At 45.0% G+C, this 18,850-nt stretch overlaps 2 protein-coding genes across 3 annotated transcripts in view; one reads left to right on the top strand and one right to left on the bottom strand.

Moving 5' to 3' along the window:
- LOC115179618 (neural-cadherin-like) overlaps positions 1 to 9,593 on the top strand; it is a 114,230-nt gene extending 104,637 nt beyond the window's left edge. Inside the window, exons 24-34 of the mRNA XM_029741252.1 lie at positions 9 to 223; positions 1,619 to 1,746; positions 1,901 to 2,028; positions 3,008 to 3,119; positions 4,101 to 4,281; positions 4,385 to 4,551; positions 4,651 to 4,915; positions 5,496 to 5,676; positions 5,799 to 6,052; positions 6,803 to 6,960; positions 7,128 to 9,593. Coding sequence (XP_029597112.1) covers positions 9 to 223; positions 1,619 to 1,746; positions 1,901 to 2,028; positions 3,008 to 3,119; positions 4,101 to 4,281; positions 4,385 to 4,551; positions 4,651 to 4,915; positions 5,496 to 5,676; positions 5,799 to 6,052; positions 6,803 to 6,960; positions 7,128 to 7,727 — 2,389 coding nt within the window. The 3' untranslated portion in view covers positions 7,728 to 9,593. The remainder of the gene's footprint in view (positions 1 to 8; positions 224 to 1,618; positions 1,747 to 1,900; positions 2,029 to 3,007; positions 3,120 to 4,100; positions 4,282 to 4,384; positions 4,552 to 4,650; positions 4,916 to 5,495; positions 5,677 to 5,798; positions 6,053 to 6,802; positions 6,961 to 7,127) is intronic.
- A 1,980-nt stretch (positions 9,594 to 11,573) lies between these two features.
- ccne2 (cyclin E2) lies at positions 11,574 to 17,184 on the bottom strand. 2 transcript variants are annotated; one of them, XM_029741235.1, is made up of 12 exons: positions 17,092 to 17,184; positions 16,165 to 16,226; positions 15,958 to 16,036; positions 15,793 to 15,843; positions 15,121 to 15,266; positions 14,583 to 14,718; positions 14,174 to 14,320; positions 13,932 to 14,027; positions 13,717 to 13,851; positions 13,490 to 13,601; positions 13,234 to 13,391; positions 11,574 to 12,988 (listed from the first exon to the last, which is right to left on the bottom strand). In XM_029741235.1, the coding sequence occupies exons 2-12, from the start codon at positions 16,182 to 16,184 to the stop codon at positions 12,881 to 12,883; spliced, it is 1,188 nt and encodes a 395-aa protein (XP_029597095.1). In that variant the 5' UTR covers positions 16,185 to 16,226; positions 17,092 to 17,184; the 3' UTR covers positions 11,574 to 12,880. The 2 variants fall into 2 exon arrangements, with proteins under 2 accessions (XP_029597095.1, XP_029597104.1); XM_029741244.1 differs by lacking the exon at positions 17,092 to 17,184 and adding an exon at positions 16,467 to 16,491.
- Between the last annotated feature and the right edge of the window lie 1,666 nt (positions 17,185 to 18,850).

The raw sequence follows: 18,850 nt of genomic DNA, 5'->3' as shown, positions 1-18,850 counted from the left end.
CCGTTCAGGTGCAAGTGTCCACCCATGTTTGACGGGCCTGAGTGCCAGCAGACCAAGCACTCCTTCCGCGGCCAGGGTTACGCCTGGTTCCCTCCCATCAGGCCTTGCTTTCAGAGCCACATCTCATTGGAGTTCATAACCGAGTCAGCCAATGGGCTGCTGCTCTACAACGGCCCTCTAGGCCCCGCCCAGGCCGGAGAGCAGGAGGACTACATCTCTCTGGGTAAGAACAGACAGCCTACATGTAGGCCCTGATCAGAAACAGGCCGGAGAGCAGGAGGACTACATCTCTCTGGGTAAGAACAGACAGCCTACATGTAGGCCCTGATCAGAAACAGGCCGGAGAGCAGGAGGACTACATCTCTCTGGGTAAGAACAGACAGCCTACATGTAGGCCCTGATCAGAAACAGGCCGGAGAGCAGGAGGACTACATCGCTCTGGGTAAGAACAGACAGCCTACATGTAGGCCCTGATCAGAAACAGGCCGGAGAGCAGGAGGACTACATCTCTCTGGGTAAGAACAGACAGCCTACATGTAGGCCCTGATCAGAAACAGGCCGGAGAGCAGGAGGACTACATCTCTCTGGGTAAGAACAGACAGCCTACATGTAGGCCCTGATCAGAAACAGGCCGGAGAGCAGGAGGACTACATCTCTCTGGGTAAGAACAGACAGCCTACATGTAGGCCCTGATCAGAAACAGGCCGGAGAGCAGGAGGACTACATCTCTCTGGGTAAGAACAGACAGCCTACATGTAGGCCCTGATCAGAAACAGGCCGGAGAGCAGGAGGACTACATCGCTCTGGGTAAGAACAGACAGCCTACATGTAGGCCCTGATCAGAAACAGGCCGGAGAGCAGGAGGACTACATCTCTCTGGGTAAGAACAGACAGCCTACATGTAGGCCCTGATCAGAAACAACCACACCCTAGTCCATCTCACCTACTCCTACTTCCTACTTTCAATGTGTCTGGAAATGGATAGGTAAGCAATATGGGGATCGATCGGCAACCAGCACTCTTGATCAAACCCCTAGTGGAGGTGACATACTCATATCCTCATACGCCTGCGTCATATTCAGGTCCCTATAAGCCATGTGGCTTTTATGTCAAGTCATGTCCCCCCTAATCCTAATGTCACATCCCAGAGGTCCTATATGTCCCTAAGATTAGTCCAGTTTGGCCTTTAGAAAGGCCTTACATAATCTGTTTGGTAGCCCCGTCGCATTAATTTATGTAATTATCGAGCCTGCTCCGGGGATAGCAAATCGAACATGGCTGCTGAATTGATTGCGGTGAAGCATTTTTCACTGGTTCTGCTCAACTGAGTAGCAGTGTAGAACACAGAGGTTGGTCAGGTCACACACCATGTAGTCATACACACTTTCACACGCGTACTGTTAATGCAACATTAAGGCGACTTATCAATGTAACTCTGTATATTGGGGAGTCAGCCAGTTTCAAGCGCTTGGTGGCTAGATTGGCTTGTTCCCAAGAATGTGTTTGTGAAAATGACTAGATTGATTGATGGAGAGTCAGAATGTGTTTCCACTGTTATGTGATCTCAAGCCTCGAAGTGATTATCTCTCCTCATCCCTGTTTCCTGTCTCTCTTCCAGAATTGAGGAATGGCGTTCCGACCCTCAGCATCAGCCATGGATCGGGAACACTGACGTTGCAGCTCCCAGCGAGATCCACCATCACGGACCGCCGATGGCACCGCCTGGACATCATCAGTGACGGAAAGGTCCAGATATATTCCCAGAGGGGTTGGAGGAGGGAATGGTTGGGGATCGGGGAATAGCCGATGGGGGAATCCTCATTGGGATGCTTACATTATGAACTGAGCTAGGACCTGACTGTGAACGTGACGGTGGTGCTATATGATGTGTTTAATCCAGGCAGTTCAACTGATCCTAGACCAGTGTTCGGGGGCAGTGGTGAATGAGGTGGAGGGTCTAGTGGTGGAGGTGCTGGAGACAGATCAGTCTGGCTGCAAGGCTTCTGGAGAGACCCCTGGCAACCTGAGGTAAGAGCAGACAACTGTAGACCACTAGACTACTACAGACCACTGAAGACTACTACTGACAAGCCATGTTATGCACAAGCCAACACTAGCTGGGTTCCCATCCAATTGGCGACAGATTTTCATGTGAATATTCTAAAATCAGCTAAATAAAAACGATGTGCATTTTCTCACCAGAGATGTGTTTTCATCAAACTGACCTGTTGCAGATAAAAGGCTGTGAGTGATGACGTAGTGCACCTAAAAATACCTTTTCCGGTCAAATTCCCACATACTGATTAGAAAAATACAAGTTAAACGGGTTTCAATCGTATTTTAAACTATACTGATGGTTTTCTCGCACATTATTTTGTTGTTGTTATATAGCGAGTGTGCCCACTCTGGTATTGGCACATGCTCTCTAGCCAATAGCGATACCTGCACACTGTTGACTAGAGCGCACATATAGTCGACATGATGAGATTATTATTATGGACAAAAGAGAGATTATTTTTATTTGTCAAACAGCAGCCAAGCATCGATTATCATGTCACCAGAATAAGACCCTGGATGTTTATTGGAAAGGAGCATCAAGCTCATCACCGTGCACTTTAATCAGCCTGTGAAGTTCATCATAACCTATTTCACCTGTAGCCTAATAAACGGCATGCTTTACCAACGAGTCGTAGTGGGAGGTCCACACAACATGTCATCGCGTGACTCCAACTTTACTTCCATATAATGGTTATTATATCAATATTTGTGCATAAAAGCGTTTTCAGCGATATTTCTCGCATAATTCATTTTACAGACACAAAAAGATCCCACATTGTCTAGCGTATTTTGTGATGTCGACATTTGGAAAGTTTACCTAAAAATGTTCTGTTTCCGTCAGGCCTGTCATGACATTTTTGATCCGACATCTACTTTGCTTGTATAAAAAGGTTGGATGGAAACCTGGTTACTGATTCTAATCTCTGTCTCTCTCCTCCCCGTCTCCCAGGTTCCTGAATGTGAACCAGCCTCTCCAGCTGGGCGGGGTGAAGGAGGCCTCCACACACAGACGCTACAAAGCTTTCACTGGCTGCCTCAGGAACCTGGTGGTCGATAGCAAGGTAACCTCTCTCTTCCCCCCCTCCCTTGCTTTCTCTTTCTTTCGTTCTTTCTTTCTCTCCGTCTTCAATAAAGTCACGCCTCCTCTTCCTCCACCACCTTTTATTCCTCACTTCTCTAGTAGTTCTATCCTCCTTTCCTCACTGTCACAGTGTTTTCATTCTCCCCATCAGAGTGACAGAGCTGTCTATCCATCAGACTGATAGTGACAGGTTTATGAACAGAGCTCAGAGGAGACGGAGACTGGCAGCTGTATTAATATACCTGGGAAGAAGAGATGCTTTCTTTTAGTCTGTTTACTCTACGGGGTTGTCAATATTCATTTGTTTATGTGAGTGGGTTTCTTCTTTTGCGACTTCTCTCTGCAACGTGTGTGTGTGTGTGTGTGTGTGTGTGTGTGTGTGTGTGTGTGTGTGTGTGTGTGTGTGTGTGTGTGTGTGTGTGTGTGTGTGTGTGTGTGTGTGTGTGTGTGGATAGACGGTCGTTTGAGCACAGCTTATGAAATGAGGACAAAAAAACGATTTCAATGTCCAAATAAGACATAAATTATAAGAACATCTCCTCCATAAACTATTCCTGAAAGCAGATTAGCTTGTGTGGTTTTGCGTCACTGCTGGGAAATATGAAAGGGAGGGAACATGGGACTGAAGTGGTGGCCATTTTGGCTCAGATGGTTGACAGTTGACCATATACAGTCCTGTTTGACATGAATTATTAGGGGAGAGGAGCACAGCAGGACAGCATGAGTGATGACCATTTTGGATCAGATAGTTGATTATATACAGCAACAGTAGTAGCCATTTTGGCTCAAGAAGTTGACCATATAAAGCCCTATTTGACATGGGGTGTGAAAGGAGAGGATCACAGGGCAGCAACGGCATCCATTTGAGCTCAAATGTTGATAACTGACTCTGAGGGCTCTCTTTATGTTTCTCTAAGCTGATATTTAACCTATAATGTATTCACTACATCCCTCTCTGGAGGTGTATGACTTGGGAATTCCGGGGGAGAGCTTGGATAGTTCCCCAGGCTGTGGCCTGACAGACGGGGTGTGCGTGACAACAAGTGGACCCTCCTGTGGCGTCCACGGGACCTGCCTGGGCGAGTGGGGCTCCTTCAGCTGTGACTGTCACCCCGGGTACAGCGGGCACAAGTGTGACAAAGGTAGGTGACTTTGCTGGTGGACTGGTTCTTCTTCACAGCAGTATTTTGGTGTGTGAATGTGTGTGAGGGAGAGTATTAACCATATCGCCTCTCTCCCCTGTAGCTCTACCAGAGTGGTCCTTCGTCAGGGACAGTATGCTACGCTACCAGCTGAGGGGGGGAGGTAGCCCCCGTCGTACACACATCCAGCTCCTGCTCCGCACGCGCTCCTCCTCTGGCACCCTGCTCTCCATGACGTCCCGCGGTGCCAACGAGTACATCATCCTGGAGGTCAGTGCCCTGCTGTAACATCACTCACAGGATCCAATTTAGTCAATTGGAAAGTGAAAAGTGGCTACATTTGCTGATGTCCTCTCTCCACTCTCTCAGATCGTAGACGGCCACCTGTCGGTGCGTGCCAACCTGGGCGACGGTGCCCACTCCCTCCGCCTGGCCAGCCAGCAGGTCGACAGGGGCCAGTGGGTCCTCGCCAGCTTGCATCGTCATGACAACCTCTTCACGCTGCGCCTGGAGCAGGGCGGTGGCTCGCGGGAGGCCAGGGCTTGGATGGGGAACAGGCGGGAGATTGTGGTGCACCCCTCCAGTGTGCTGCTGGGGAATGGACCCACCCCGGGACAATCTGCTGACTTCCAGGGTAAGAAGTCTCCTCTTCTGTCCTTTCCATGTTTTCTCTGCTGGTTCTCTCTTCTTTCTCCTCTGTCTCCTCTTTGTCTCAATCTATTCTCCTGTTTTCCTCTCTCCTTTCATCCTCTCTTCTCATCATTTCACCTCATCCTGTCTCTACTCCTCCCCTCCTTTCCACTGTAATGGTCTTCTCTCTCCTTGTGTCTGCCTCTCAGTGTGTGCCTCTTGTGTCTGCCTCTCAGTGTGTGCCTCTTGTGTCTGCCTCTCAGTGTGTGCCTCTTGTGTCTGCCTCTCAGTGTGTGCCTCTTGTGTCTGCCTCTCAGTGTGTGCCTCTTGTGTCTGCCTCTCAGTGTGTGCATCTTTGGCTGGGTCAAAAAGCCACAGGTCCATGTCAAGGAGTGGCTGATCTTTCTGTCATCATTTTGTTCCATCTTTTTTACTCAATCTTTCCCTTTTTTCCCTCTATTTTACTTTATCAAGGCAAATACATTTCTTAGAAGTAGCAATCACAGAAAACAATCATCTCTGATGATCTTTTATCCTATTAGTATTTCTCAGTCATTATGGCTCTCTCCCTCTCTCTCTCGCAGGCTGCCTGCGGGATGTGAGGCTGAACGGCCACTCCCTCCTTCTGGATGGTCAGAGTACCGAGTTCAGCACGGTGTTGGAGCGGAGGGGGGTGACTTCAGGCTGTCACTCAGACGCCTGCAGTGCCAAGCCCTGCCGCAGCCCCCTCTACTGTGTGGACCTGTGGAGGAAACACCAGTGCAGGTGTGTGAGGCTGGCTACACACACATTTAAACACATACAAGCACTATCTCACACAATCTTACACATGCTAAGGACACACAGACATAGTTAAAAGAACAAACCTGTTCTCCGGCCTCTCCCAGGTGTCCAGGTGGCCAGGTGACGGTGACAGACGAGACATCAGGCCACCACCGCTGTGTGCCCTCCCCCTGTGGACCATCGGCCTGCCGTAACAGGGGCACCTGCCACGCCCTGACCCCCGACAGCTGGCAGTGTCGTTGCCCCGAGGGGTTCAGAGGTCAGCGTTGTGAGGTGGGCCAGATGAAAGCCCACCGTATGGCCGCCCTCAGCCCGGGCTCCATCCTGGTCATCAGCATGTGTCTGCTCGTCTTCTTCGGTAAATATGGACGACTAAAACCCTCTCTTCACATGACCTTTTACCCTTCATATAGCTGTTTTTACAGAACATTGAGCGTGCTTAAGACATCAATAGAGTAGTCATTATAATGCTGTCCATTAGCAGCATTGATAAACACCATATAGATAGATGTGTAGTTAGATGTATGTAGAAGGGAGAGCAGGGGAAATAGACTAGAGACTAGAGGGCCTGTTCAGTGACAGTGACACGTGACGGGTAGCGAGATTTGTATGAGCCTCTGACGGGTACGGCTCTGTGATGTCAGACTGGCAGTGCCCCCGAGGGCCCCTCTGTCAACGCTGACGGCCCTGATACACGACACAGCGAGATCATAGCCCCATGCCAGGGAAAGGAGAGGGGGATGAGAGGTGGAGAAGACGAACATAAACATCTGAGTGCTAAAACTAGAAATGTCAAGCAGGATGAGGAAAAGGGTGAACTAGCTACAGTGGTGAATGTCTAAAAATCAGTGATGGTTAGACTTGCAGGGAGAGTGAGGAGGGGAAATTGAGAGAGATGGCATGAAGGGAGAGGGGAAAAGAGAGTGTAGGATTGCCTGAGGGACGGTAGATGGCCGACAGAAGACAAGAGGTGAACGTGAAAAGGACAGGTTTTGCTTCATCTCTTTCCCTTCCTCACTCAGATGCATGTAGAGTACATTAGTGTTATCTCTCATTCTCTTCCATCCACTCTAATGACTGAACTGTTGCCGTTCTCTGTGTCCTGTAGCTGTGCTGGTAGCTGTGACAGTTTGGAACCAGAAGGGCAGTCGTAGTAAGTTCCAGAAGAGGGGCGTGTACCACATCCCTGCAGAACACCAGAGCTGGGAGGACATCAGAGAGAACATCCTCAACTACAACGAGGAGGGAGGAGGAGAGCAGGACCAGGTACACACAGACACACACACACACACACACAGGTCAGACATTGCAGCACAGTGAAATTACCTAAGTCGCTGTTCATTGAGATCGATTTCTAAATTGACCACTAGATGGCATCATTTACTTATTTTTCATACTTATGTTTTTAATTTGATGCCATTTCATCCCTCCAGAATGCCTATGACATCACAGAGCTGAAGAGGCCCCTGTGTTCCAGCCTGTCCCAGTCCTCATCCTGCACCACTGCCCCCCTCATCAAGTCCTCCCAGGGCTCCCAGGAGGAGGTGCACCCCGCTGGCTCAGCCTGCAGCTCAGGGACCCCCTACCTCCACATCCCCCACCACCACCACCACCACCGCCATCATCACCACGCTAGCAATGCTAGCTATACTAATGATAGTAATGATGCTCATGCTAGCTCCGCGGGCCACTGCCCCATGGACTTCAAGAGCTACGTGGCGCGCATCATCTGGGAGGCCGACAACGACAGTCAGGAGTTCCCACCGGACAGCTATCACGTCTGGAGCATCGAGGGCGCCGGGTCCCCGGTCGGTAGCCTCAGCTCGCTGGGTTCTGCTATCTCCCACAATAAAGCAGAGGAAGAGGAGGGAGCAGCCTTCAGCTACGACCGGCTATCCCACTGGGGGGACAAGTTTGAGGCTCTAAGTGAAATGTACGAGCGACCGGCGCTGGCGCTGACATACAGGGAAGCTTTGAGTTACAGCCAGAGTCAGAGGAGCCATAGTCAGGACAACCTGCCACACCCTTTTTAGGGTACTCATAAACCACAACCCATCATACACGGCAACATTGACTGACTTAGTACCTGCTAGTGATTGTGTATGGTGTGTCAATGCTGGTTGGTAGTAAGGGAAAGAAACCACACGGAAAATTGTCTCCTGTTATTTTTTTCTTCATGTTGACAGGTTTGCTGAAGCTTTATGTGGTGGAAGAGGGATTACAAGTCTTAGTGAGATGAATTTATTTATTCTGTTTTATTTCTCTCGGTGAAGTGTTGAAACTGTATTTATTTTTGCTCTGAAATGATGTTGAACCAACAGGGACAATGTTGTTCTTCTATATTATAAGGACTTTGAACTTAATGTGTCAAATGTATATGTTACCGGTACCCATTTATTTTGTATTATAACGTTTTTGTTTCAGACATCCTATTGCATAAAGACAGTCATGCCAAGGAAACGGGCAAACGGAGAAGCTCTGATTTGTTCCTTTACGACATACTATCCTGTGAGAATATATATGGACAGCATTTCTGCCCTACACAGGGGGAGTTCCCCTTCTTCAGTTCAGCAGGAGGTAGATATGATCTCTAGGAGGAACCTTATATAACTAAAGGAAAATTGATTAGACGAAGAAAGCCGTCAATCGTGTTGCTTGTTCCTTGATATGTGTAAGTTATCAGTTCTCATACGCAAGAGATTCTAGAGCCTCTAGACTATTGTCAAATACTTTCCCTTTCAATCACGGTCTAATTGCACTAGTGGATGATTCTCAGTCTTGATTGCAGAATCCATTTGCCAAAAAATAAGTACAAACCTTAAAATGCATAGAACGGTAAAAGCATTGTTGATATGCCGGGTGATAAACCTTCACTTGGCATCAATTATGTGTATTATAGAATATAGTGATGGGTTTCAGATAGGAAATATTTTTATACTCTAATATAGATATAATGAACCCAGCCCCTGTGGTGCACTGTGTTGATGTGTCTTACAAGGACGTGCTCCTTTCTTCTGTTTCTAGCTCTATGTTGGTTCAGAGATGGTGTTGTGTGATGCCAATCATTTCTGAAACTTCCTGTCCTATCGTCTCGGAAACAAGAGGGCAGGATGACCCCACAGTGTCCTGACAACGTCTGATGAATGTATTGTGCTAAAGGAGCCAGGAAATACAGGGAGGGTTTGGCTGGGGAGGAATAGTTGTGAGTAGTCAAAGAAAAGTCAAACAGTACAATCACAGAAACTCCATTGCCGACACTTATTTTATAAATGATCTGATTGAAATGGTTCTATTTTTGTTGCCGTAGGTAGACAGAAACTCCCCAAAACTAGCTCTCCAAAATGTCTTCACTTTACGATTTTGTTCTTGATAACTCCTATATATAGCTGTATAAACAAATATCCCATCTTTTCCATGGCTGTAGAGTTACTGTGATGCACAGTGGAGACAGTGAGAACCAGGAACACCTCCCTAACAAACACACTGATAAAATCCCTTCTGTCTCCACATTGTCTCCACATTTCAAATTACTGGGGGTGCCTTTTGTACGCTGGTGTTTGGTCCAATTATCGACTGCACCCTTACATTTTTTCCCCCATATGACTTAACTGCAGTTGCTATGTTTGCATATATTAACCTAAAACTATAGATACAATGGATACATGTGGTTGCAGCCGTTCAGTGATTTTGATCAGGAGACACATGGACTCTGGAACTCACAAACCCAGTAAGGCTTCATCCTCGCAGCCCAACATCCCTACTTACTGTATTCAGGACTCAAGGTCCTTGTCCCCGTGTTATTATGTATATATAATGTACATATCTACGTTTTATAGCAACCTAACGTCAGATATTCCTTTTGTATATTACTTTAATTAAAATGACTTTTCTTCAAGGCATTGCAATTGGTTTTGTAACTTTATTTGTCCAATGTACGGATGGCTGTAACTCCATCTCTATTATATGGACACCGTTAATGAACCACGACACAGGCTTTATCAGGACATAGCGCTGTATGAGACAAGGTACAACAACAGTGACTAAAGGGATGAGAAATACGGCCATAATTATTATTAACATAGGGACATACTGCTCTCTTGTGGTGAGTTTCAGATCTTTACATGAAATATATGAAAAATAATGTATTTGGTCAAACGATATTGTTATTGTTTCTCAAAGATATTTTTTAAATCTTTCTACTGCAGATGTGTCATAGATAATATGGGCTATTTGTACGTGGAGATGGTAGCACATGTACGTGAAGTTGGAAAATGAAAGAAACTTGTCATAAAAGTGAAGGACTCATTATGCAGTTGGGTTAGGGGTGGGGGGTTAGAGTCTCTTTGTCAGGGTTGGTTTAAGAGGGATGGGTGGGGGGTTATGATAACGCTGGCATGTAGAGGTGGGGGCTATGCGTTCCCAGGCCAACACAATAACCTCTCAATAACAACACAATAACCTCTTAATAACAACACAATAACCTCTCAATAACAACACAATAACCGAGACTTGGGAAGGGGGGAGGGGGAGAGAGAGGGGCCCATGCCTGCCTTGCTGTCCCACTGTCTGCCTCCTAGACTACCCCCTCAAACACACACACACACAAACACACTGGCCTCATGGAGAGACATGCATCATCACACACGGACCCCCAAGCGGAGCTGACTGACCAGGGGTCACTGTCACTGTTCAGTTCTTTCAGGGTGGGGGACATTAGGGGGACTAGAGATAGGACTGGGGCAATTTTCTTAAAGGCCCAGTGCAGTCAAAAACATACTTTCCCTGTGTTTAATATATAGTACAGTATACCACACTATGAGGTTGGAATAATACTGTGAAATTGTGAAAATGATGATGCCCTTTTAGTGTAAGAGCTGTTTGAAAAGACTGCCTGAAATTTCTGCCTGTTTTGGTTGGATGGGGTTTTGGCCTGCCTGGTGACATCACGAGGTGGTGGATTAGTTAATAGACCAAAAAGAAAGGGTTGAAAACCTCTGCCAATAACAGCTAGTTTTCAGTTTTCCCCACTCAGACCAGTCCTAGCATAATTGTTGCTTGAGAAATTGCTGTTTGCTAAGAATCTATTGGAGTTTCTTTTTGACCATTTTAATTGAAAACAATCACAATAAGTTAGTTACCCTGAAATGACTTGATATTGAGATAAAAATGGCTGCATTGGACCTTTAACACAATCACATATTGCTGACAGTCTCTTACAGCTGCTTTGACCCATTTTTTCTAACCTTTTGTTCATAAGATTAGTGTTGTCCCTCTGGTTTCAGCGTAGCACCCTTCAATACCTGAGTGATTACTTGTTAGAAAGTTGAGCACTTCATTGTGACTCCACCGTCTGAGTCATGGTAAAGGCTTCTTTTACACGCCGCCTGTCATTCGAGTGAAGCTTTCCCCTCCCCTCAGAAGATACTCCCATGGCATGTGTAAACATGAACTAAAATGCCAGGCCCAAGACAATACTCAAGGCCTAATAAGGATACTGTAGTAATGCGAAGCACATGTTAAAAGTGCAGGCCTCATCTTTATAACATCCCACCATTCTGTGAAGTTACTTTTTATGTGGGAGGAAGCGAAGGCGTGAGACTCGCACCGCACTCGTTGGAGGCCAGGCGATGTTCATCCCATTTCTCCCTTCACTCTCCGTCTCCCCTCAGCATGTCACAGATATACACAACTCCTCCAGGCTCTTATGTCCATGTAACAGGTAGTATTGTATACCGATCTTGTGGCTTGATTCATTCAAGTTAGACCAGTTCTAAATGGTACTCCCTCTCCAATTCAGAAGAATTTAACAAACCACGGTCGAAAAAGTACTAGGCAAATGCTGCCATTCCAAAGCCAACCATAAAAGCAGGCAAAGTGCATTAATTTCTATTTCATTTATTCAATACATTTCATATTTCCATTAGAAAGCAGAACGTTCAGTTTATGTACATAACATATACACAGTAGTATTTACAGTTTAAACATGGTTCTTTGTATACTGCTGCCTCGGCAGACATCTGCACAACACTGAAGGTTTCAGTTGACAGTCACGGGTTTGCTGGACTGTCTGGGTTAGAGCCCTGCACTGCAGCCTCAAGTCTTTACATCACCATACTAGTTCAACTACGGCACCACGGACAGGCTATCGCAAAACTATGCAACATAACATTTCATACGCAACTGCATTATACCGGGTCCCCCGCCAATAACAGATGTCAAAATCATAAATAACATGCATCCCGTGACTTAAATAGGTTGCCTTTGGCATTGTTAAAGAACTGAATTCATAGCCCTATGAAGAATGTATATATGGACATAAAAACATTGTAAGGCTTAAATGAACAAATAAATACAATGTTAAAATTACAGTTGTAAATTGGTCCAAAAGGTCTACATCAAACTACTGAAGTCAAGTCTTCCAGGAAGGTGTTGTGGCAGGAGAATGCACCATGCACATGGAAATGAGTCCTTCACAGTGGAGAGAATACATACGTTCAAGAATGGTGCTTAAGTTGGTATTGCAAATAGTTAACCCTGCACTACCCTTTCAAACAGCTCAAATGTAACCATAGCAAACATCAATACTTCTTTCAGTGTTATTGTATGGCTGAGCTTTTCCAGGAGTACCCAGATTTATACTATACAGCACTAAATACATATGATAACACAATGTTAAGAGACCGAGTTGAGCAACTCAACTGTGAGTATTATGTACCAATTTACCTCAAATAAAATATTAGCTTTTTAGCTATCAAAACATCCCATGTCTTGAAATGTTCAGCTTCAAGTAACAGGGGGAGCAGCAGACATGCTTTCCTATGGAGGAAGATTTGACTTGAGTCAACTCAAATGATCCATGTAAAATTCAAATTCTGGGGATTAAGATTGTGAGAACAGGGTTTTTGTTGCAATCATTTGACAAAATAAGTCAATATAGTAACCATGAGCTGATTTCCATGGTTGTACTGCATATATACTCTGATATCCAGCTCGGTATAGAAAGTAAAATAACTCATCTTAACATGCTACACAAAGGTGAGTTATTACTAAAAGCAAATTTGATTGGTCACGTGAGGATGAGGTTCCGAAGTTACGTTTCCCGGCCTCTGGCTGGTCAGGCGTGACGTCTAGGGAATTGTCCCTTCATCTGGTTGGTCAGAAGATCAACGTCAGGAGACCCTGGGGCTCAGTGATTGGCTGGTTTCTCTGTGCTTTTTGGTGGAGTCAATATCCCTCCTAAGGCAGCAGGCGAGAGACTGTCTTGGCTGTCCGGTTGCCTCTGGTGAACGTCGCTCTGCAACAGACAAGACACTTCATTAAGAACAACGAACATTTGTATGAGCAGTTGTATTCTTTCACTTGAAAAATATTACTTGGTAGCACAAAATGGCTGCCCCATGCATCAAGATGGCTGCAATACATTTCTGGGTGGAAGCGACTTGCTCCTCCTAAACACTGGTAGAGATACTCTAAACAGCTTGTAGACATTCTGTTTTTATATTGTACCCATTCCAGCCCCTGAAATGTGTGAGCACTCACCAGCATGGCCAGGTAGTCTACGTGGGTCTGGATGTTGTGTCTGTCGTCAGACGTCACTTTCTTAAAGTCTTTGAGCTCTGCTCTGGGACAGGCGCTGACCGTGCGCATGAAGGGGGTCATCCACCGGACACAGGGAGCAATATTATCCCACGTCAGACCTGCACAGAAACAGACATGAGTAACTATGTAATAACACCAGGGCTGTGGGGTTCTAGAATGGGCCAACCTCTGTACACGATGCCAAATCAATGCTTACCTGATACTTTGTGGACAACGTCAAATGAGAAAAAATGGCAGAAGGCAGCAGCAGCCAGTATCCCATACTGGTAGTCCAGAGAGTTGATGTCCAGTATGGCCAAGTCTAAAAGCTGTAACATGAAGACCAGGACAACCATTAAAACAGTTATAGGGAAGCTAAAAACCTTCCACGACAGTCAAGTGTCAGAAGAAACAGTAAAAGCTGCGGGGGGCTAGTGGACTCACCTGTGTGATCTGGATGTAGGTGTCCTGAGAGAACTGAGGTACCAGGAAGTTGACGCCATCCTTTAGGGACTCCACCTGAGCATAGAGCTTCAGCCATGTGATCACCGTCTCTGGACACAGGTTCCAGTTCAGCGCCTGATGGAGGAGAGAAGTCGTTCAGTAACGTGTGACAACTGAATTAGTACAGTGCAGGTTTGGGCACAGGGGCTTCTTACCTTCAACATGACAAGTTCCATCTCCAGGATCGCTTCTTCCTCACAGGCTCCGTCAGTAACGTAGGCAAACTCATGGAGCTTTGGAGGGTAGATTTCCTGAGGGGCATAAAGAGGGGGAACGATTAGACTCGAGAAAAATACAGCACAAATGCCATTTTGTTATTGATTTGTTATGACATAGTATAAACTAAAGCAGTGGTCGCCATCCAGAAGAACATGAAAATGGAGGGCATTACGCCTACCTCCATCTTAGACGCGATGAAGAGGGCTGTGATGCCTATGAGCTGCAGTCGGTCCTTCTCCATATCGTCCTGTGTCAGCATGAAGCGGTCAAAGAAGTCCTGAGCCAGATAAGCAGTCTGTCGATGCAGAGTGTACACCTCACTCACCTACAACACAGGACAAAACAAGGACGGTTAGACATCAGTCACGTCTGTACAAATCCTGGGGCACTATAGTAAACAAGTCAAAGTAGTGAAGATGTAGAACCCCTGAGGTAATAACTATGGAGGTGGAGTATCAGACCTTTGGCTCATGCATATCCAGTCATTACACATCCAAGCACGGGTGTAAACAAGGCACATAGATGGGCCTATTACTTATACCTAAGATTGTATAGAGTACAGCAAGTCATTTCAGAGACACACATACCTCTAGAAGCCAGTCCAGGAGAATGGCCCTCATCTTGGGCTTTAGTTTGGGGTGCTGCTGTAGGAAGCCCTTGTCATGGACATACTTCAGCTCCTTGTTCAGCATCTTAATCCACACGTCGTCTGAGCTGGCCCAGCTGCCAAGGGGAAACACACAGGTCTTAACAGGACGTCCAGTGTGCAATCGCATTGACTATGAGGCCCCAACACCAGACACTGAATTTGTTCGTCATCGAGTGACAAACAGGAGAAAACGCAAAAAGTTCAGAGTAGCTCATTTCTAAAGTGTTTCTAGATGCAGGTCTACTGCCACCCTGACCTTGTATGTAAGCGTTGCATTGACACACACATTAGCCAAGTGGCTAACGTGAGTAGAGTCCCACTAAAACATTACATATGCAGAGTTTTCCGAAGCAGCGTTGGGGGTACACCTTAGGAACAAAGACAAGGGGCATCTATCTGCATGAGAGGGGGAGTAATTGCCACTATTGAGGTATAAAAGGAATTTGGGCTAAGCCCCGTCAACACACACACAGTACCTGAGGCAGGGCAGCGGTGAGGTCTTGATGAAGATGTTCTTGAATCGGAACTGCTTGAAGCCAGACCGGTCCCTTGTCATCTCCAGCTCCTTGTGTGGCGTTTCTACTAGGACACATGGACTTGCCCCTTCTTCTGACCACCGTTTCTAGAGAGAGAAAAGGCACCAAGTTCAAGCTCTTCATCAGCAGTCACATAAGCAGCAAATGCAGATATAAATAAGCATGCATTTACCAAGTGATAATTCCATATAGCCAACAGAGCCCTCATTTACAAACAGAGGTCACAGCATGCGCCCACCACAGCGAAAACTACCAAACTGTTCAAAGCTATAGTATACATAGGAACTTAACAGAAAAGAGAATAATGATTTTAATGGCGACAGAAACGGGTATTTATGAGACGTTCCATAGTTTATACAAAACAAAGCATGCGATGTGATTTAGATTAGGCGGGCCGAGGAGAAAGGGACAGACAAAACGCGGGGTTATTGCGCGCTGTCTAACCCACTGACACAGATAACTCGACTAGTTAAGTCTCAGCAATAATTACTTCTACATCCATGCGAATTTTACCGTAGTTCACCGCTATATTCCCCCACATGTTTTACAGTCATCAATCACTGGCACAACTTGGTAAAGTTAATTGATTGAATAAACAAGCAACCAACCAACCTGTATTTCATAGCTTTGTTTCTTCGCTGCGGGTGGCATCTTTTTGGATGGCTGAAAAGTGGACAATACAATTAGCTAACGTTATAGTTCTTATTTGGCAACAAACCAATAAAACAATACCGCTACACTAACGGTTAAAAATAACAGCTAGATAATTGAACAAACCTCAGATTTTCTTTTTCGTCTGATCTTGACATTCTCTTCTGGTGCGTTCTCATCTCTTGCTTTCAATGTGATGCGACCACTGAAAGGACAGACCATTTTTAGCGACAGCAAGCAGTCACCATACCAATTATTACAAACATGTACAAATAATCAATGTTATAGCTAGCTTGCAATCATGCTTGTTGATAACAAGGCTTTATCACATACCTGCGTCTAACGTTAGCCATTCTGTCAATTGAAGGCTTCAGAGTTCCACCGAAAATGATCCACTGAAACGGAGACAGGGTGAAAACATTGTTAAAATGGCAAATATACTTATCTTCACAAGTTCAAAACACGATTGGATAATAAAAGGCTGTTTTTTCCGGCGGTAAAATGGCATGTCAAATGGGTAGATGGTTGAGCTTGTGAGTACCGTCATTTCCACAAAGAAATCTGCCACAAATTGCTTAAAGAACAACTTTATGCGTAGTCCCAGTGTTATGTCAGAAGCCCTGGTAGTAACTTACATGGTTATTGTTAACAAAAGTAACCACACGATAATTATTTGATGGTTTGTGAAACCCAACTACGCGCCAATTTCTCGAAGCGGGAGGATTTGGACAGTCACTATGGCTAGCTACAGTAGCTCACCAGTGAGCCAACTTTAACTCCAATACAGCAACATAAAAAAAGGAAATATAAATAGATAAAGGATATGATACTTAAAGAATGTATTGCCGCAGCAATAATTCAACATTGGTAGGTATAATTTGCATGATGATGTAGTTTGCTGGCTAGCAAAGTTACTGGCTAACTATCTTTATGCCACGTCCCTGAAAAGCAGTGGTTGCTTCTATGTTAACGTTAAATATCAATCTAATTTGATAAAAGAACAGCGTAAAACCAATGTGAAGAAACAGATGTATTGTCTTATCAAATCAACCAATGTTAGCCAGATAACATTAGTTTGCAACCAACTTGTTTGCTAACGTTACCAGTCTCTCTTGCCATTTAGTTCCTTTTCAAGATGATTCAATAACCCAATAAACTAAATGTTGCTCATCGACATAATAGCTTTACCACGAATTTTCAGAATAAACTCCTGAGATATAGCTAGTTAAATAAGCAAAGGATTAATCTCCAGCTCCTTACCCTCAGAAACGAATAATGATCAACCGGCGCCAATCTTTATATATATGACCATTCCATGGCAAGTGCGCATGTGTGTTCCCGGTTCATTTAAACGCGCTAAATGTTCAAATCTGAATTCCATTTATTGCAAATAAGAAAGCGAACATTCTGTTTTATTTCCCGGGAGTTAATACATTTGATCACGTGTTTGCAATCATTATTAGAGACTAGCACTCATCGACTTTGTATGGATGGCGGATCTACTTTGTACAAGAGAGGTTTCATTTATATTTTTTGGAAAAAAGGGCGCTTTCCTTATTTTCCGGTTAAGCTTAAATGACGCAGTAGGCGCTGAGTTAGCCTTTACAGTTGGTCAAGTATATATAAAAAAACGTTTATGCTCTATTTTCTTATTTTTTTTGCTGCAAGAAAAACACTTCCGTATTACAGGTCCACCTATGGGAGGGGTTTCAAACTCGCTTAGCCAATCAGAGGAGGGTCAGGAGAAACAACGTGGTCTTCCTTCAAAATGTAAACAACCCGAGATGAAGATAGCGTGGAGCGCTGTCATATTGAAACAGGAACATTTTCACACGTCTCAACGCAGAGATCATATGCTTATTGTTATTGTACATAGATTGAGCTAGGTTAAAGCTTTTTTTCACTCCTCTTCTAGCTAATGCATTATTTGTCATACCAAGATAAGACTGCTGGACCCGTCCAAATAGTGACATCGACCCCCAGAGGGTAGTATCATGTATACCTATACCACAGTTTTTTACTAAACCATGTTTGCCTATACCGTATATAGTAAAGCAGGATCAAGGAGTTACATGCCTAAATATTCTGAAATAACTGAAATGGGCGTGGTCTTCCCTGTGGCTCAGTTGGTAGAGCATGGTGTTTGCAACGCCAGCATGGTGTGTGCAATGCCACACACCATGCCAAATAAAAAAATGCATGAAATGAAATGTATGCATTCACTACTGTAAGTCGCTCTGGATAAGAGCGTCTGCTAAATGACTAAATGTAAAATGTCTAATTGACTCAACAACAAAAACCATAAAGTTTAGCCTTTTTAATGAATCAGAAAATCAACATTAATTTCTGGTTGCTTAGCTGGCCAACTGATTGATTCCACTTCGTAGCATACCCCTCAGATTTCAACACACAATAAACATTAGTCATTATTCAATTTTATAGCCTTAAAAACAAGTGTATAGGATTATTTTATCAGAGTTATTATTTTTTGGGTCACTGTTTATTTCCTAAACTGTTGAATCAGTTGTTTGTTTGTAATAAACTCAGCAAAAAAATAAATGTCCTCTCACTGTCAACTGTGTTTATTTTCAGCAAACTTAACATGTGTAAATATTTGTATGAACATAAGATTCAACAACTGAGACATAAACTGAACAAGTTCCACAGACATGTGACTAATAGAAATAGAATAATGTGTCCCTGAACAAAGGCGGGGGGGGTCAAAATCAAAAGTAACAGTCAGTATCTGGTGTGGCCACCAGCTGCATTAAGTACTGCAGTGCATCTCCTCCTCATGGACTGCACCAGATTTGCCAGTTCTTGCTGTGAGATGTTACCCCACTATTCCACCAAGTCACCTGCAAGTTCCTGGACATTTCTGGGGGGAATGGCCCTAGCCCTCCGATCTAACAGGTCCCAGACGTGCTCAATGGGATTGAGATCCGGGCTCTTTGCTGGCCATGGCAGAACACTGACATTCCTGTCTTGCAGGAAATCATGCACAGAACGAGCAGTATGG

This window comes from Salmo trutta, chromosome 3, assembly GCF_901001165.1.
Source record: "Salmo trutta chromosome 3, fSalTru1.1, whole genome shotgun sequence".
NCBI lineage: Eukaryota > Metazoa > Chordata > Actinopteri > Salmoniformes > Salmonidae > Salmo > Salmo trutta.
The sequence above is the reverse complement of the archived record's forward strand: the minus strand, read 5'-3'. Positions and strand labels throughout refer to the sequence as shown.

Coding starts and splice junctions, on each gene's coding strand:
- ccne2 (XM_029741235.1), bottom strand. CDS start 16,184: ATGGCTAACGTTAGACGCAG. Junction 14,321..14,582: donor TCCTGGACTGGCTTCTAGAG/GTATGTGTGTCT, acceptor CCTGTGTTGTAG/GTGAGTGAGGTGTACACTCT. Junction 13,602..13,716: donor CCTACATCCAGATCACACAG/GTGAGTCCACTA, acceptor TTCATGTTACAG/CTTTTAGACTTGGCCATACT.